This window comes from Mycothermus thermophilus (genome assembly GCF_041956435.1).
Source record: "Mycothermus thermophilus strain CBS 625.91 unplaced genomic scaffold VTJ04scaffold_2, whole genome shotgun sequence".
Lineage (NCBI taxonomy): Eukaryota > Fungi > Ascomycota > Sordariomycetes > Sordariales > Chaetomiaceae > Mycothermus > Mycothermus thermophilus.
This window is the reverse complement of record NW_027191428.1, coordinates 1,510,608-1,527,330: the sequence shown is the minus strand read 5'-3', so window position 1 is coordinate 1,527,330 and position 16,723 is coordinate 1,510,608. Positions and strand designations below refer to the sequence as shown.

At 55.9% G+C, this 16,723-nt stretch overlaps 9 protein-coding genes across 9 annotated transcripts in view; 6 read left to right on the top strand and 3 right to left on the bottom strand.

Annotated features, from left to right (window-relative positions):
• Window positions 1-29, top strand: part of VTJ04DRAFT_2694 (uncharacterized protein) — a gene marked incomplete at both ends in the record, with an annotated part of 1,800 nt that extends 1,771 nt beyond the window's left edge. Inside the window, one exon of the mRNA XM_069360511.1 lies at window positions 13-29. Coding sequence (XP_069221215.1) covers window positions 13-29 — 17 coding nt within the window. The remainder of the gene's footprint in view (window positions 1-12) is intronic.
• A 25-nt stretch (window positions 30-54) lies between these two features.
• Window positions 55-939, top strand: VTJ04DRAFT_2693 (uncharacterized protein; the record flags this gene model as incomplete). Its single annotated transcript, XM_069360510.1, has 1 exon — window positions 55-939. The coding sequence occupies one exon, from the start codon at window positions 55-57 to the stop codon at window positions 937-939; it is 885 nt and encodes a 294-aa protein (XP_069221214.1).
• A 720-nt stretch (window positions 940-1,659) lies between these two features.
• Window positions 1,660-3,405, top strand: VTJ04DRAFT_2692 (uncharacterized protein; the record flags this gene model as incomplete). The annotated part of the gene is made up of 3 exons (XM_069360509.1): window positions 1,660-1,990; window positions 2,068-2,986; window positions 3,051-3,405. 3 exons carry the CDS (start codon window positions 1,660-1,662, stop codon window positions 3,403-3,405), a joined length of 1,605 nt encoding a protein of 534 aa, XP_069221213.1.
• A 211-nt stretch (window positions 3,406-3,616) lies between these two features.
• Window positions 3,617-4,180, bottom strand: VTJ04DRAFT_2691 (uncharacterized protein; the record flags this gene model as incomplete). The annotated part of the gene is made up of 2 exons (XM_069360508.1): window positions 3,617-3,963; window positions 4,033-4,180. The coding sequence occupies 2 exons, from the start codon at window positions 4,178-4,180 to the stop codon at window positions 3,617-3,619; spliced, it is 495 nt and encodes a 164-aa protein (XP_069221212.1).
• An 818-nt stretch (window positions 4,181-4,998) lies between these two features.
• VTJ04DRAFT_2690 (uncharacterized protein) lies at window positions 4,999-5,792 on the top strand (the record flags this gene model as incomplete). The annotated part of the gene is made up of 2 exons (XM_069360507.1): window positions 4,999-5,200; window positions 5,407-5,792. The coding sequence occupies 2 exons, from the start codon at window positions 4,999-5,001 to the stop codon at window positions 5,790-5,792; spliced, it is 588 nt and encodes a 195-aa protein (XP_069221211.1).
• Window positions 5,793-5,875: 83 nt separating this feature from the next.
• On the top strand, window positions 5,876-8,122 carry VTJ04DRAFT_2689 (uncharacterized protein; the record flags this gene model as incomplete). Its single annotated transcript, XM_069360505.1, has 4 exons — window positions 5,876-5,912; window positions 5,967-6,175; window positions 6,224-6,284; window positions 6,339-8,122. The coding sequence occupies 4 exons, from the start codon at window positions 5,876-5,878 to the stop codon at window positions 8,120-8,122; spliced, it is 2,091 nt and encodes a 696-aa protein (XP_069221210.1).
• A 1,115-nt stretch (window positions 8,123-9,237) lies between these two features.
• On the top strand, window positions 9,238-12,218 carry VTJ04DRAFT_2688 (uncharacterized protein; the record flags this gene model as incomplete). The annotated part of the gene is made up of 3 exons (XM_069360504.1): window positions 9,238-9,342; window positions 9,397-9,552; window positions 9,618-12,218. 3 exons carry the CDS (start codon window positions 9,238-9,240, stop codon window positions 12,216-12,218), a joined length of 2,862 nt encoding a protein of 953 aa, XP_069221209.1.
• An 808-nt stretch (window positions 12,219-13,026) lies between these two features.
• Window positions 13,027-14,676, bottom strand: VTJ04DRAFT_2687 (uncharacterized protein; the record flags this gene model as incomplete). Its single annotated transcript, XM_069360503.1, has 1 exon — window positions 13,027-14,676. The coding sequence occupies one exon, from the start codon at window positions 14,674-14,676 to the stop codon at window positions 13,027-13,029; it is 1,650 nt and encodes a 549-aa protein (XP_069221208.1).
• Window positions 14,677-14,885: 209 nt separating this feature from the next.
• VTJ04DRAFT_2686 (uncharacterized protein) lies at window positions 14,886-15,227 on the bottom strand (the record flags this gene model as incomplete). The annotated part of the gene is made up of 1 exon (XM_069360502.1): window positions 14,886-15,227. The coding sequence occupies one exon, from the start codon at window positions 15,225-15,227 to the stop codon at window positions 14,886-14,888; it is 342 nt and encodes a 113-aa protein (XP_069221207.1).
• Window positions 15,228-16,723: the final 1,496 nt, after the last annotated feature.

The following is a 16,723-nucleotide window of genomic DNA, read 5'->3' as shown; positions in this document are numbered from 1 at the left end:
CGGAATCCCCAGTACCAATGGTTCCTTGATACGCTCAAGCTGCGCCAGGTCTACATGTGGGATTTTGCTCGTATGAACTTCATCCGTACCTTCTTGTCCAAGCGCAAGCTGGCCAAGCTGGTCGAGACTGGCAAGGTCTGGGGCTGGGACGACCCGCGCATGCCCACCATCCGCGGCGTGCGCCGGCGCGGCATGACCATTCCTGCCCTGCGCGACTTCATCATCAAGCAAGGCCCCAGCCGCAACGTCGTCACCATGGACTGGACCAACTTCTGGGCGAGCAACAAGAAGGAGATCGACCCCGTTGCCCCCAGGCACACTGCTGTACTTCAGAAAGACGTTGTGCGCGTCAAGGTGACTGGCGCCGAGGCCCCCGCCGAGCCCTTCTCCGCCGAGAAGCCCAAGCACCCCAAGAACAAAGACGTTGGCGTCAAGAAGGTTGTCTTCGCGTCAGAGCTGCTGCTCGACCAGGCCGACGCCAAGAGCTTCAAGGATGGCGAGGAGATCACTCTCATGGCTTGGGGCAACGCCTTTGTGCGCAATATTGCCAGCGGCGACCCCATCCCTAGCCTTGAAGTTGAGCTGAACCTGCAGGGCGACGTCAAGAAGACCGAGAAAAAGGTCACCTGGCTTGCCGCCCAGGGTCAGAAACTCGTGCCTGCCGAGTTATGGGATTTCGATTATCTCATCACCAAGGACGTGCTGCAGGAGGACGATAACATGGAGGATTTCTTGAACCCGACGACGGCGACGATGGATGATGCTTGGTGCGACGAGGCAGCTGCGCAACTCAAGAAGGATGATATCATCCAGCTGGAGCGTCGCGGGTACTACCGCGTGGACAAGGGGTTGGACGATTGGAAGGATGGCGAGGAGGGACCCAAGGGCAAGCGCCTCGTTCTGTTCTGCATTCCCACGGGCAAAACGGGGCCGAAATAGATGTTCAAACGAAGGATAGACGGGGCTTCGGTGGGATATCTAGTAATTAGAGCAAAAACATGTTCGGAACAATCCCATAAACCAAATAGATCAAGTGTCGCGTTTTTCCGTGTTTGATTTTGGAACCGAGCGCCAAGACAGCAGGTTCCGTGACCTGATCCAAGGGTACTGTCGCGGACTCCTTGTCGCGACGCTTCAATTTACTCTACTTCCGTTTGCCTCCTTTTTTCTTCCTAACTCTTTCATGCATGAGCTTTGTAAATCTGTTTTCCCATCGTAGCCTTGTTCCACCGGCAAGGCACAGTTTGCCACCTCGTGGCTGCGGGCCTCGGTTTGTCGACAAACGGATGTTTGTGGAATGCCACGGTTTCCCCTGGAATGACGTCAGGGTCATTGATCGGCATCGCCTGTTCTCGTGTCACTATTCCCTCCTTGGCGTGAAGTAATAACTACACCCTTGGTCAATCGCTGGGTCTTGGTCTGTGGTCTACCCATCATTTGGTATTACCTGCCTAATAAACCCGTTCAGTCGGGGTTTTTTGTCGAACATATTTTTCCCCCTTCCTTCCCTTATCCACATCGCAAACGCCGTATCCACCACCACATCAACACCGTCGTCCCCCTGCTGCCATCCATTTGTCCTCCCTCCTTTGAACCGCGAACAAGTGCATCTCGAAAGCTACCGAACCATACGGGGCCAACTGGCCGAATTGAGCCATCATGGCGGACTACCAACAACCGCACAACCCTCCCCCCTTTCCGCCCACGGCATACCATCAAGGACCACCTCAATACGCGTATGCGCAACCTCAACAACCTCCGCAACAGGGCGCTGCCGCCAGCTATTACAGCCAACCCAGCAGCACCCCCTATGCTCCCCAGCCATACCCTCCTCCGCAAGCTGAACCCAAACCCGAAGGACCTCCGCCGTCGTACGATGAAGTCTTCGCTATCCAAAAGCCAAAATGGAATGACCTCTGGGCAGGCATCCTGTTTCTTGCGACTTTCGCTGGCTTCATCGCCGTCTCGGGACTTTCCATTCACGGCTATGGTACGTTTGCGCTCCAGGTTTCCAACATCATCGTCCAGCTGGCGTCGCTAACTGAGACCCCCCTTACCTCTCTCTAGCCACGACCCGAAATGTAAACACCGGGGGCCTTAACAATCAACCCAACACCTTCGGCCTCACCACCCACACCATCTGGCTCTTTCTATGGGTTCTCATCACCTCCCTGATTCTCAGCTACGTGTATGTCGAGGTAGCGCGGCGATTTCCGAAAGCCTTCATCTGGGTCACCGGCATTCTCAACATCATCCTGGGCTTCGCTACAGCCATCTACATGCTCAGCCGCGGCTATTTCTCTGGTGGGATCATCTTCATCCTCTTTGCCGTGTTCTTGCTGATCTGCTTCATCAGCTGGCGGAAGCGCATTCCGTTTTCCGCCCTGATGCTTCAGACGGCAGTGGACGTGGCCAAGACTCACGGACATGTCTGGCTCGTCAGCGCCATCGGCGGTTTGTTCGCTACTGCCTTCGCCGGGTGGTTTGCCGTGACGCTGGTGGCCATATACGTCCGGTATGAACCTAGTCCGGAGAACCCAGCGTGCTCGGCCGGCGGTTGCAGCTCGGGGAAAGTCGCCGGGCTGGTCGCGTTTGTGACGTTTGCGGCGTACTGGATCAGCGAGTGGGGGAAGAACACCATCCATACGACGATCGCGGGAGTGTACGGGTCGTGGTACTTCCGGGCGAGGGAGTATCCGACCAAGGTCACGCGCGGCGCGTTCAGGCGGGCGGTGACGTATAGTTTTGGAAGTATCAGCTTGGGAAGTTTGGTGGTGGCCGTGGTGAACTTTCTCAGGCAGTTGGCATCGGTGGCGCAGGGTCAGGCTGCTGCGCAGGGAGATATCATCTCGTCGATGTTGTTTTGTGTGATGGGGTGCTTTTTAGCCATTTTGGATTGGGCGGTTCAGTTCTTGAACCGGTATGCGTTTGCCCATATTGCGTTGTATGGGAAAGCGTACATCGCGGCAGCGAAGGATACATGGAGGTCAGTCCGCTTCTCTTCTCTTTTCCCCTCGATTTTCTTGACAGCTTCCTAACTCCCCTCACAGGATGATCAAAGACCGCGGTATCGACGCTCTCATCAACGAGTGTTTGATTGGCCCAGTCCTCGGCTTTGGTGGTGTCTTTGTTGGCTACTGCTGCGCCTTGCTGGCCTACGTCTACATGGTCTGGACACATCCGGCGTACAACGCCTCGGGCGGGTTTACTCCGGTCGTCGTGGCGTTTGCTTTCCTCATCGGTCTGCAGATCTGCAACGTGTTTACAACGCCTCTCAGCAGCGGCATCGACACCATCTTTGTTGCCATGGCCTGGGACCCGGAGGTGTTGGCAAGGGACCATCCTGAATTGTATCACAAGATGGTACAGGTGTATCCGGAGGTGCAGCAGGCTATTTATGCGTGAGCGGGGGTTGGATTCTCAGGGTACTGGATGGGATAGGAATAGTCGGTAGCGGCGTGGAAAAGAAAGACATTCATATTGCTTTAGCGGAAGTCATCTCGTTGGCCAGACACATGGACCAGGGAGCTGGACTTAATGAACTTAATAGTTTAATTATTTTGGCCCCAGAGTCGGGCCATCTCCATTCTCGTATCCTCCTCCACCTCTGACTCCATCACCCTACCCTCTCACCAGCCTGCCCGTCCCGATTCGCCCTCCAAACCCCCCCTCCATCGGCAAACTCCTCCAGCTTCCACACCTCGACACGCTTCTTACACTCCTCGAGTGCCTCCTCACCTGCCCGCCACGCGGCCTGCCTGTGCGGGGCTGAGACGGCGATGAGGATGCTCTCCTCCCCAATGGGCACCACCCCAAGGCGGTGAATGATCGCCACGCCCTTCAAACCGTGACGCTCCTTGACCCCGCTCGCGATCTCCAACATGCTGCGGAGCGCGAGCGGCGTATAGGACTCGTAACGGAGGTCTTTGACGGGCTTCCCTTCGAAGTTGTCACGGGTTGTACCTGGGGGGAAAGAATGTAAGAGGGCGAGTTGCGCCTGGCAAGGGGGATAACTGGGGAAGCATCACGAACCGGCAAAGAGAACGATGGCCCCGGCCTGTTGTGAGCGGACTCGATCGATGACGGACTGGATGTGGAGGGGAGAGGAGGTGAGGGCAACCCAGCAGTTGTCCTCGGAGAGGGACTCGAGCTCTTTGGAGTCCGTCGAGGCCGAGCTCATATTGATCGAGGGGTTGTGGGTGGCTTGAAACCAACGAATTTCACTCAATGCTTAAGGTACGTACGGTATGGAACTGTGTCAACACAGACTGGATGTTTGGATCCCTCAAACTCTGCTTTATGCGGCTTTTTATTGATTGAATGGCTCAAAGCTGACTCTTGACAGAGAGAGTCTTCAGATGAGGGGTTGATCAAGGGCCAACCACCATCACACTGGTTTATCTGGTGTACCAAGAACCAACAAATTGAAGGGTTCAAAGCTCAGACGATGTCGCGCCCTTTGACTTAATCCATATCTACAGCCAATTTTCCTCAGCTTTCGTCATAGTGATCAAGAGACGTCAGCTCGACCGGACATCTTCCCGGAGCCCTGTGCTGCGAGCAAGGCACCTCGTTTTCCAGGAAAACGACGCGCCAGGCCAGCAAGCCAAGAAACACAGTGTGGGACAGTACGGGACAGTGTAGATATGAAGGTCACGACAGCATAGGAACGTGCAAAAAGTACTGTGTCCCCACCTTTCCCACTTCGTCCCACATGTCTCACTGTGTGAGAATGTTTCAGGCACGGTCTGCACGGCCCACACTGATTTTTTTCCTTCAACCAAACCAACCACTCAGCGATCGCCAAGGTGAGTCTGACCAACCCCACTATACCGTGTTCGTTTACTGTGTTTCTTCTTGGCTTCCATCATCTCAGTCACGTCGTTCTTCAAGTGTTTCTGCTTCTCTGCATCGCATCCTGTTGTTTCTCCCGACCAACGTCGTGTCGGGTCGCACTTTTGCACAAACCTTTTCGCTTATTTTCCTGCCGTCAACACCATGTACCAAGGCAGACGGCGATCGCTGTCGCGCGACGGCGGCAGCTATCGCGATCGCGACCGTGATCGTCGAAGCCGCAGCCGGAGTCGCAGTCGCAGCCCGTACGCCAGGTACTCTGACAATCGAGGGGTGGGCGACTATCGCCGGCAGAGGAAGGGTACTCCAGTCCGCTCGGAGCGCGTCTTGCTGTGGCATCGCATGAGTATGCTTTGGAGCTATCGATGAGCTTTGCTTTGCTAACGTCCGGCTGGCTGGCCACTCTGCCGAAGATTCCCCTCCAGCTCCCAGGCAACTCAACTACGACGATAACTGCGACGACTATGACGACGGCTCCGCCGACGCCAAAGACGAGGACCTCACCTACGTGCGAATAGACGATCGGTACCGCAACAACAATCGGTACCACAGCGAGGATCGATATCACGGCGACGACCGGTTCCGCAGCGACGATCGCCAAAATGAACGCAATCGCCACGGCGGTCGTCCGGCCTCTCCGCCGCCTGGAGATGGCGGTTCTCGCCAATGGAGACGAATGGGAGGCCCTTCGTCGCCAGGGCGTGTCGATGGAGACACTGTTTCGGGTCTCGTACCTCATCGGCGAGATCGTGGGCATCCTGCAGAGCATGGTGCTACAGGCCTACCTAAGCGAGCCCAACGTCAAGAGAAACTGGATGGCCCTGGTTTTGATGGTTCTCGGGACGAGTTTCGTTCTCAATTTCATAGTCGCCCTGGCCGCCATTCTGACGGCCGTCGCCCAGAACCGCATGGTGCGTCCTGTCGGGCCGTTCGCCTAGATGGGTTACCCGAGGATGTCACTGAACGTGACATCCTCTACGGTCTCGACTACGTCACGCGAGATCGATACTTTTCGAGCGATATGGTGAGGATCGCTCGTATCCGATATGACCATAGTGGTAAGTCTTTTCCTTTGGCTTTGTTTCATCCCTCTCTGTTAACCCCCGCCGCAGGCCGTTGCTTTGCTTTGGTAGAATTCCATCGTCGTTCTGATGCCGAGAAGTTCTTGGACCGCTACTATCCCGATATTTCCTTCCCTCTCGAGCACTCGCGTGGGGTCGATTCCGAACCAATCACCGTTTCGGTCCGCGCGCCAGACCGCGACGACATGGAGACCCCACGGAATTCGAGGAGAGAAGATGATGGTTGGGAGTGCGTTGAGGTACGGTTTTGTTGTCTGGTTTTCTCTAGCGCTTGCTAACTCAATCAGTGCGGCGTCGTCAATTACCCACATCGAGCTGTTTGCTTTAAGTGCAAAGCGGAGCGACCTGGTACGATCCCCGACGATCCCAATTGCCAGGTACATTTTGCTAATTCATGTCCAGAAGATGAGTACTCCTCTGGTCCGTTCTTGACGGGAGAGACGGATGAGTGTCCACAGCAACTGCCTTCTCAATATGTTGTCGTGCGCGACCTCGAGGGTTCCGTCACTGAGGAAGTCCTCGCCAAAGGCGTCATGAAGCTGTTTGTGGAGAACCCAGATCCTCCCAAGGAAGCTCCTGCTTCTACCAATAAACTGAAATCCACAGCACCCGTGACCAATGCGGCCGTCCTTGGGGCCAAACCCGGGTCGCTTCGTCGTGTTTTCTTGATGCGTGACCGCAAGACCAATGAGTCATGGCGGTATGGCTTTGCTGAATTCGCCACTGTCGAAGACGCGATGGCTGCCGTAGCCAAATTCCGGGCTTCACCCAAATTTACGATTGCCTCGAAGCCGGTAGTGGTCGCTTTCATCCACACCGGCGTTTTCGTCCCCGCATTTGACGTCCCTCCCGACGAGAATCCCGAGTTTTCCTTCACCCCGATCTACAACCCTGCCGTACGCGTGAGGTACTGGGACGAGCGCGCGTACCCGAGTATTCGCGTTGTCTCTACAGACCCAATTCCTGGTGTTGCCAACGACCAGCAACACGGCAGCGGCAATGACGACAAATCGACATTGTCTCGGCCGTCAAAGAAACCCAAAATCTCCAAAGAAACCCCAGCTGTCCCCAAAGTGACGATGATACCACAAGTACAGCTTTGGACGAAGGCTTCGGCACAGCTTCACGGCTCCAAATCTGACGACGCTGACGCGGCTGCGGCGCTTGGACAAGACCTGGGTGACCTCAAACCAGGCTCTATCCGCCTTGCCCCTCGCAACTCCACCGATGTTCAACCGGACGGCCCAGTCAACCCACAATCTGGCGACGAATATCTTTCCTACGCTGATTGGGACGGAGTTCGTTGTCTGGCTTGTGGCTGGGAGCCGCCCAGCCAAGCGGACCTTGATGCGAAGGGCTGTCCCCAGTCGCGCAGCGACCTGCTCATCGAACATGAAGGATGCGCCCATGGATTCTTCGTCAACGATTCCGCAGCCCGCGGGAAAGCTGCCACGATGCTCGCCTCTTTGAACAAAGAGCCGCGTTCCATCGTCCGCCGTGTCCCGCGTCTCCGGTCCGAACGGCTGCCCGTGTACAAGTCTTATGCCGACTTCGACCGGCTGCGCTGCCTCCTCTGTCGCCGCGCTTTCAAAGACCTCCGCCTCCTCTGGCTGCACGAGCAGCAGAGTGAGTTGCACAAGCGCATGCTTGCCAACCCTGCCTGCCGCTCCCGCGCAGCAGAGGAGTTCAGAAAGCTCGGCCTGAAAATGCGCATTCTGGAACCCGAGTCGGCATTCCTCGCCCGCTGGGAGGCTCAACGCGTCAAGTACCAACAGCCGCAGTACCGTGACCGCGCCCTCGAACGACGCCGCGCGTTCAACCAGCCCAGGCAGCCCAAACCGCCCACGGTTGCCGAAAAACGCAAGGAGCCTCATCCAGTTTCGACCAGCGAACCAGAACCGAAAGCCCAGGCGTCAGATCCCGCCCCACCGTTGGCCAAAAAGTCCAAGGGCGCCGGGATGCTCGCAAAGATGGGGTGGACTGCTGGTACGGGTCTTGGCGCCGAGGGTTCTGGGCGTACCGAGGCGATTACCACAGAGGTGTATGCCCCCGGCGTCGGTTTGGGCGCAGAAGGAGGGAAGCTTGGAGATGCAGCGGAAGAGGCAGCGAGGAAGACAAGAGGGGATTTTGCGTCGTTTGTGGAGAAGACGAGGGAGAAGGCAAGGGAGAGGTTTGAGAAGATGTAAAGGCGTTCATTTTTTCTCGGTGGTTTGTTTGCGGGTTCTTTTGAGTTTTCATGGATTGTTTGCTGGGATGGATGGGTAGATGGCGTCTCGGGCAGCTGGAGGATAGGACGTAACACTATGATACCTACCTACCTATACAATCTGTGTTGCCATGATTTGCAACATGAAAGCCTCTGTGGCTGCCCTAGAAGCCATTGCCAGTCGGTGATTGTTTGCTCGTAGGTGTTGGGATGACGTTGCCCGGCGACGCCTTACACAGTAGATTGATCGTTAGTCAACAATGGTCAGGGGAACAATCGCTGATCCTCCAAAAGACATTTCATGTGCCATGACAGGAACAGGGAACACATGAATGTGAACTTTGAGTCTTTGTTACCTGTCTGGTTCATGTAAGGGATAAGTGTCGATGAAATGACTTTGTTAACCCTCAAGGCAATGTGATTGTACATAGTACGGTCCATTGGAAAGTTCAGGTACTTGGATGCGTTTATCTGGGTGGCAGTAACTCTTGATATCCTCACTTTATCCTCATAAAGATTTCAATGATCAAGTATCCGTATTTCCTCCAGCATTGTGGTGGATGATTATTACCAGTCCTGGCTTTGAGGCATCTCTGGCCTCAAGGCCGACCATTACCTTTTGAGTCTCAAAGACTTGACAACTGTCTGTGATCTGTGAAGCCTCAAGCTTGATTGAGGTTCTGGGTGATCACCTCGTTTACTCTATTTCCTGCTTGACAGTCAATCCAGCCTTGAATGATGCGTTGTATTCTTCCTCACATGATCCTCGCCGGGTTGTCAAAACAGACAACCGCTCCAGGAAGGGACATGATGCACTTTCCGCAAATCTGCAGTATTCTTGTCCGCAATTCTCAGGCATCAAATTTCTTTCTTTCCCCCTGGAGTTCATAAACCACACCAATTTTCTGGATTGCTTCCTCTCTCCTCCCACCTCCATCTCTTGTCCACCGACCCCAAACCTGGAGTTTCTCTCAACACACAACACCACCCCATAAACCGTCCAAAACACTACTTGAAGAACCACGCTCATTGTTGATTTGTGTTTTTACGCCTCGCTTCTCATATTCACTTGGGGAATTACCTCCATTTTCCCTCATGCCGACCGATTCGGACTCGACGGTCACCGGTGCGAAACGTGGCACGAAGCCCGGCACAATCCCAAACATATATGCCGCCGTAGAGGAGGCTTGTATGATCACAGTACGTTCGACACACCCAACTTCACTGACCAGCAAGATAGCTGACGCCATGTAGCATGCTCCGCCTGACTTTTCTGACAACGCTGAGGTGATCGGCATCTGCGCCGTCTCGGACCTCAACGCCGATCGGAAGAAGTATGGCTGGATCGTCGATGATTTCTTCATGTGGAGGAGCCTTCTTCACCAGGCTGGTCACCCAAAGCACAGACAGGTACGCTGACATAAAGTTGTCTCTGTGACGAGACTGACTGCTTGCTAATTCTTTTCATGCCGCAGACCTGGGCCGCTGCCTTCAACGTCCCCGACTTCCTCGACAAGAACTCGGTCCTCGACAAGCAGCATATCGGCGATACGAACGACATCATCAGCCTGAAGCCCAATACCAAGGATTTGTCGACCTCCATCAAGCGGGTTCTTGCGACAGGTGTCAATCGTGCCCTCGTCAGCAATGGGGTTCTGGTCTTGATGGTCTTTGCTCCCGTCACCCCGGATCATGACATTTCGCTCGACTTCCAGGACAAGAAATCGTACCTGACGACTGAACACTTGCGGGAGATGATTGAACATGTCACCAGTGACGAGCCTCTTCAGGTCATACTCATGACTCCTTCAGCCTTCACTGGAGGCTGGTGTTGCCGTCCTGCATTCCTCAATGGTCCCCCTTCCGATGCCCACAAAATTATGTGTCTTCTGGCCAAATCGTGTGGAGGTGCTTTGGCCGACAGCTTCATCAACCTCTTTCTGGAGTGTGACAACCCGCTCATGACCAAGGAGCAGCGCGAGAAGATTGTGTACCGCGATCCCATGCCTCTGCATCCGACTGGCCTGCAGACCGACACCCGCAATCAACTCCACCGACAGGTTCACCAGTCCCTCGAACACCGGCTTTCCCCCCTCGCCGGAGAGCACGGCATTATCCTGGGGCCTGACGGACTGAACCCTCCTTCCACGTTCCGGGATGCTTGGACGGACTATGGTACTCGAACCCATGCTCTTTCCCGATGGGCTGAAGCTCTCCGCGCACTTCGGTTGGACACCGAACCCTCAGGCTTTGATTTCCTCGGAAAGGCCTTTGGCGGCACCATGGAGACGCAGCTTTTCCATTTGGCCTACCTGGTCAACATTGAGATGTCGACCTCCGTGGAGGACTGGAACAAGCTTGCCAACAAGAGCACTCTGGACCTCTACCGTTCATTCTTGGCCGAGGAACAGCCATCTGAGGAGAAGGCCAAGCGTGTTTATGACATGATTGAGCATCGCGCATCTACCATGGCCCTCGCACACATGATTGCGAAAGCGTTTGGGTTGGCATTCCCCGCGGGCGTCAAGGCACGGTTCTGGAAAGATGTTTCCAACGAGGACCCCGATGCCAGGATGCGCAGCACCCTTTTCGGCGAGATGATCAACATATTTGAAGACGTCGCCGTAGTTCCGGGACAGACTCGCCACGACTACAAGGACGCCAAGTTTGTCCGACCGTCGCGTTGGCTGGCGGCTGCTATCGCTCCGTACCTTCGTGGCTGCCGCCCTGCAGAGGCACAGGACTTTGTCGAGAAACGGGTCAAGCCATTCATTGAGAAGATCCGTAAGACCCAGAAGCAGCTCCTCACGGAGGATCGACTGGTGATCCAGTCACACAATGCCTGGGTCTCCGCCCTTGGTCTTGACAAAGACGAAAAGAGACCTACGAGCGCGCCCCCGATTATCCGGCCGGCGGGTCGTGTCCCTTCGGTCGTGATCACGCCGGCTCCGCCAACCCCGGGAAACAATGAGCCCGAGTCCAACCGGCGGGTTTCTAAGAAATTGAATGCTCAGGCCCCGTCATGGCCGATCACTCCGTCACCGTCCCCATCCCCAGCTTCCGCTGTCGGTTTGGACCAGACACAGAAGCCCAAGGCTGGGCCGGCCTGGGACGACAACTTCGCACCCCCTCGCGACACACCCATGCCTCAGGAAATCGAGACTTCGGGAAGCCAGGGCCGGGACAACAATGAGAGTGAAGTGTCCGGCTCGAGACAACCTACCAGCGGTCAGAATCGTCGTCCTCAGCTCGCCAATCTGCCCGCTTTTCACGCGGCAATTGTGAAGCACCTCCAAGGAAGACCGGCAAGGGCAGGGACCAAGCGGTATATTCCATTGGAATTTCGGATGCACGATGAGAACGAGTCTGCTCCTGGAGATAGCACACAAGTACCTGAGCAGGCGATCGGTCCTACGTTCTCATCCCGCTCTGCTCATCTCTCGTCTTCCCTCCTGCAGGCCATTTCCGAGTACATGGCGGTCGCAGACAGGCAGGCTCGGGACTCTGACGACGGGGTCAGAAAACTTGGACAGGGCCTTAAGATAGTGCTTGAAGTGCTGTCTGGGAAAGAAGCCTCAGATGAATATCTAACACCGGAGCTCTATGGTTCTTTCACAGTTGCCCAGGCTCCATGGACCGGCACTGACGGTGGCGCCAACGATGGTGGTCTTTATCAAGTCACTCAGACCACCAACGAGCATGGAGAGCTGATCATCAAGAAGGAGAACCAGCACCCCAACCAAAGCATCCATCCGGAAGCCGGCCCGGATTATCTGGCAGCCCAGTTCGCCACTCCCAGCGCATTGAAGCGCCAGAAGGTCTGGGGAGGAGGAGGACAGCCCGGCGCAAACCCCTCGAACTTCTCAGCGCTACCTGGCGTCATGACGTTGCCAATGAGGACCCCGAGCATACCCCCGAACTTCCCTGGAGGTCCTGCTCGCGGGTTTGAGTTGGACAACACCCCAAACAACTCGCCCACACCAAGGCGGGTCGTTAGTGTGGTTAAGCCAACCACCGCCCCAGAGCCGCGTGAAGTGGTGAAGGGAAAGGAGGCGAAGCAAGGGGAGGAGTGGTGAGGCGGGGTGTGGATGAAGATGTCTCGAGGCGGCTACGTAGTATGTGTCGTCCGTCCGGGGGAACAGGGGATGGATGATCGCTCCTTCTTGATGGAGATGTGACTGTTGATCAGGGGATGTCGTGGCTCTGAGAAGTGTCGGATGCTACTGTATGTCTGGATTATGTTTGGCAACTTTGTCTTCTTAGGAAGACGTGTGTTGCTGCGGTTGTGGTACACAGATGTGTAGCAAAAAACTTTAGCGTTGTAGAGTACCTAAATCGATATCTTGAGTCATAAACCCACGATGTATGGTGACGAGATGTTTCTGCTGCAGAAGACCAACAACGAGAAATGCGGTCCATCACTTGAACCATCAGAGCATATCTCGGATATGCCATCTCGATATGCTTCGGGCTTTCCTAGTAGACATGATGATTGAAGACACAGCGTATCAACAATTCTTATCGTATGTATAACGCATATAAATAACATACAGGTTCGTCGTTCAAGACACCTCTACCTTAACTCCCCCTATGGGTACCTTATGCATGTACTGTACATGTATGCGACAAGCTATCGCAGATCCGAATTCTTTCCACCGTTTTTCCATGCCTCGATCCATCCATCAAGACAAGCCATCTGGAACCATGCTGTCTGAGTACTTGCATGAAGAGATAGAAAGTTGGTATATGTGTATTGAAACGCCCCAAACCAAAAGCCGCAGGTATCCAAACCCCCAAACCCCGAATGCTCAGGTAATAATTGGTACAGACATATATTATAATACACAGTGCCCTCAAAAGCAGAAAAATATCAGAACTTCGGGTTTAGACGAAGCAAAACGCCCCGCCTCCCACAACGATCCAAAACGCCGTCACGAATGTCACAAACACCACCTCGCCGCTGAGTCCCCATCCCCACCACCGGAGCGAACCACCACTACCACCTGCGGCACCATTTTGGTGAAGACTCCCAGCAGAGGCAGGGGGGGTCTTCGGGCCAAACAACCTAGTCACGCTCGGCGTCGGGGTGAAGGTTGTCTGCTGGGCGGCGACGCCCGTCAGTTTCGGCAGCCCCGGGTTGTCGGCGGAGAGCTCGACGACCGACGAGGTGGTGCTGTTGAGGTTGGCCTGTGCGAGGCCGATCTGGGCGTGGGTGAGGTCGTAGACGACGTACGCGGATCGGAGGAAGGTGTCGCCTAGGAGGGCGTATGGTGCTTCGGCGGATTTCTTTTGCCCTCGTTTATGGCGTTGTTGCCCTTGGTTGACAGAAGAGGAGGAGGAGGATTGGTTGGAGCTTGAATTGTTGCCGCCCCTCCTGAGGAGAGCGGCGGATTGGATCCCAAACACACACGCTTTGGACATGCGAGGGGAAGGAGTGGACGTGATTGGGGTGTAATCGGCCGGTAGGACGTCGAGGATTAATGACCAAAGGGGAACCACGATGTGGGAGGTAGAAGAGAATGAAAAGGTTACGTGTTGGAGGGGCGGGTTGGAGGACGAGTCGGCGTAGACGCAGTCGACGAGGGTCAGATTGAGGGCTGCGTCAAACACGGCTCCGGCGGCGGAGAAGATGGGCTGGGCGAGCTTGTCGGGCAGGTAGGAGAGGGTAGTGCCTGAGTCGAGGACAGCTGGGGCTGGGTGGTCGAGGATGGAGGTGGGCAGGACGAGGTCGGCCGTGCCATTGGAGAAAGTGAGAGACACGGAGTCGAACTCGATCTCGAAGGAGGAGAAATTGGCGGAGCCCGGTGGGCGCTGCAAAGGAAGAACATCCAATGGACCGATGAACTTGTCCGTGTCGACGCCCCCGAACAAGATGGACCCAGCGTCGGTGCGGCGGTCGTTGAGATACAGAGAATACGCCTTGCAACCGACAGATCCCTGGTTGAACATGGCGTCCATGAGATTGGGGTACTTGGTCGGGGTACGCTCGCTGATGCTGAAACCGAGGCCAAGGATTCCTGTAGGGCGCACGGTGCGCGTCACGTACGCCATTTGCAGGGCGCGTACCGTGGCCCCGCCGATGGAGAAGTCGTCCGAGATGTAGTGGCCCGAGGCGGAGCGGCCGTCGAGGTAGGTGATGCGGAAGCCGTCGCGTTTGATCATGTGCGCCGTCGAGCTCTTGGACAGGTCGAAGGTGTCGACGCAGGGGCCCGTGCCGTGGATCGCCTGCAGGTCTGGGCTGTTGCAGATGTCGGCGTCGTAACCCAGGACCCAGGAGTCGCTGCTGCCCGTGTCGAGCAGCATGGTCAAGTTCTGGGGAGGGTTGCCGACGCTGACCTGTACATAGTATCCGCCGCCGTCGAGGTAGTTTACAATCTCCTCGGCGTAGGTGGTGCGGCGGTCCAGGACAGAGGCTGCGGAGGGTGACACCGGGGCTGGGACGCCCCGAGAGAGGCTGAGTTCGAGAACATGGCGCGACTCGGACCCGGCGGCAAAGAATAAGAGAAGGAGGGCGGCGCGCGGTGAAAACGGCATGTCAGGCTTTCTCGTGCGAAGTCGCGTCACCCCAGCCTTCGGCGCCGTTCCTGACGGCAGGGGGCCCGGGACACAACTAAGGGCTGTGGTGATGTGAAGTCTGGGAAATCCGACAAACAGCCGATCAAGGGGCGACAGGCTGTCCAGGCATGTCGGAGACGGGGCCGGGGCGGCGCGGAAGAGGAGGAGAGGTTAGGTGGTGCGGCGCATCAAGGACGGTGGCTCGAGATGGTTGTCGGCACAATGCTGGATTTGGCGATGACGCCGGCGGGCATGGCGGTGAAATATAGACGGAGAGGAGGGCCGTTGGAATCTCGAGAAGAGTAGAGGGCCGGGGACAGGCCGGGACCGACTGGGACGGGATGGACGGAAGGGCATTTTATGCTCCCTGTTTGCTCGGCGCCGGTGGTTGGAGCAGGAGTCGGAGTCTTGGGAAATCTTGGATGCAGGCTCGGCGCGGTTTCTCGGCGCGGTTCACGGGGCAGAGGCGGCGCTGTGTTGGCTTGGTCATGCTTGGCGCCGAGAAGATCGGCTCCCGTCGAGATGAGCATCTGGTTCACTTTTCGTTGTGACCCGTCACCAGAGGAGAGGACGATAGGGATGGCGCGCGGCGGTTCAGCGCATGGCGCAGTTCCGGGCAAGCCGGTGTCGAGAAGGGCTTCGATGGACCATGATCGGACACGGTATCGTGAACAAAAAGATGACGATGTGTAACCACTTACACTTTGTCTGCTGATGCTTCCTGGCCGTTGACTCTGACCGGCACTCCCAAGACTTGTGCCAAGTCTGGGCCGAATCTTGGTCAGTCTTGGTCAAGTCTTGGTGTAGCTCGGCGCGGGGACAAGGTCTGGGGACCAGGGTCTTCCTAGTGTGGTAACTAGGGGGAAATAAATCATGGATGTTTCCCGAGACCCAATTCCCAAGCTGAGGTAGAGGTCAAAGGGCTGGGGGGAGGGTGTGGGTCAGTCAATCAACCTCCAATCACCAATCTGCCTCTCCTCAATGTCTCAATTCTGTACCTATAGGTTGTCGAGAGGTTGAACGTATCCATCATGCCTGATGCTTATTAGGTAGGTACCTAGGTATGTACTAAGGTTACCTAGATGTTCAAGATGCAACCCACCGGTTCCTGGTTTTGGGATCCAAGAACATGGCAGGCCAAGTGGAGCTAAGGTAGGTGTTCCTTCTAAGTACATACCTTAGTGAGGCAGTTTTGAGAAGTGGTCCTTCCAGATTCCCACTTCTTGGAGCTGCCGACGGATAGCTAGACGTGGCTGCCTGTGTCCCTAGGTACCTGATATAGGGGGATTCCTTGACTACTAGGTCTGTATGCATGTTTGTACATACATACCTACCTGCCCTTGGAGATGGCGGCGGATGTACTCCGTAGTCCCCGCCTTTGTCCCCTTGCCTCTCCCGCTAGTACGGTATCTCGTCCCCAATCTCTTGTCCATTCTTGACCATTGCCCGCTTGCTGTCGCCTCACCACCATCAACACTTCACGACCTACCCGGTACCTGAAGTCTTCCACATTTTCCGGCAGATTCCAGCCGCCTTTCACCCAGAAAGAGACGAAACAGGCGTCAGAGTCCGCCCTCGATGCGTGGATGTGACCCCACTCTTTGGCTTGCAGATGTGGCGGGGCCCTGACTCGCCTCCCACCTCTTCGGATTGGACATTGAGCAAATGCGCCGCTGCACTCCCTGCACGGCTTGCGAACTCATCCGCCGATCCAACATCTTCTTTAAGGACGTAGCGAGGCCTGGAACTGAATAGAATCCGCTTCCCAAGCCCGGCAGTGAGCTGTGATCGCCATCGGGGGTGTCGTCCAGACCTCCTTATCTGCCTCCGTTTCGTGTAACAACGCCGACAGTGACCTACCTACCTGGACAAAACCACTCCCCGAGCCATCCCCGAGTGCCTCTCTCCGTCTGCCTCCGGACAAAGCATCCATCATCCATCTTCCTGTCTTGTTTCGTCATCACCTCTGGTTGGAACATGCCGTTGGACCCTTGCCCCGTTCCTCGTCGACCTGGATGATGGCCCG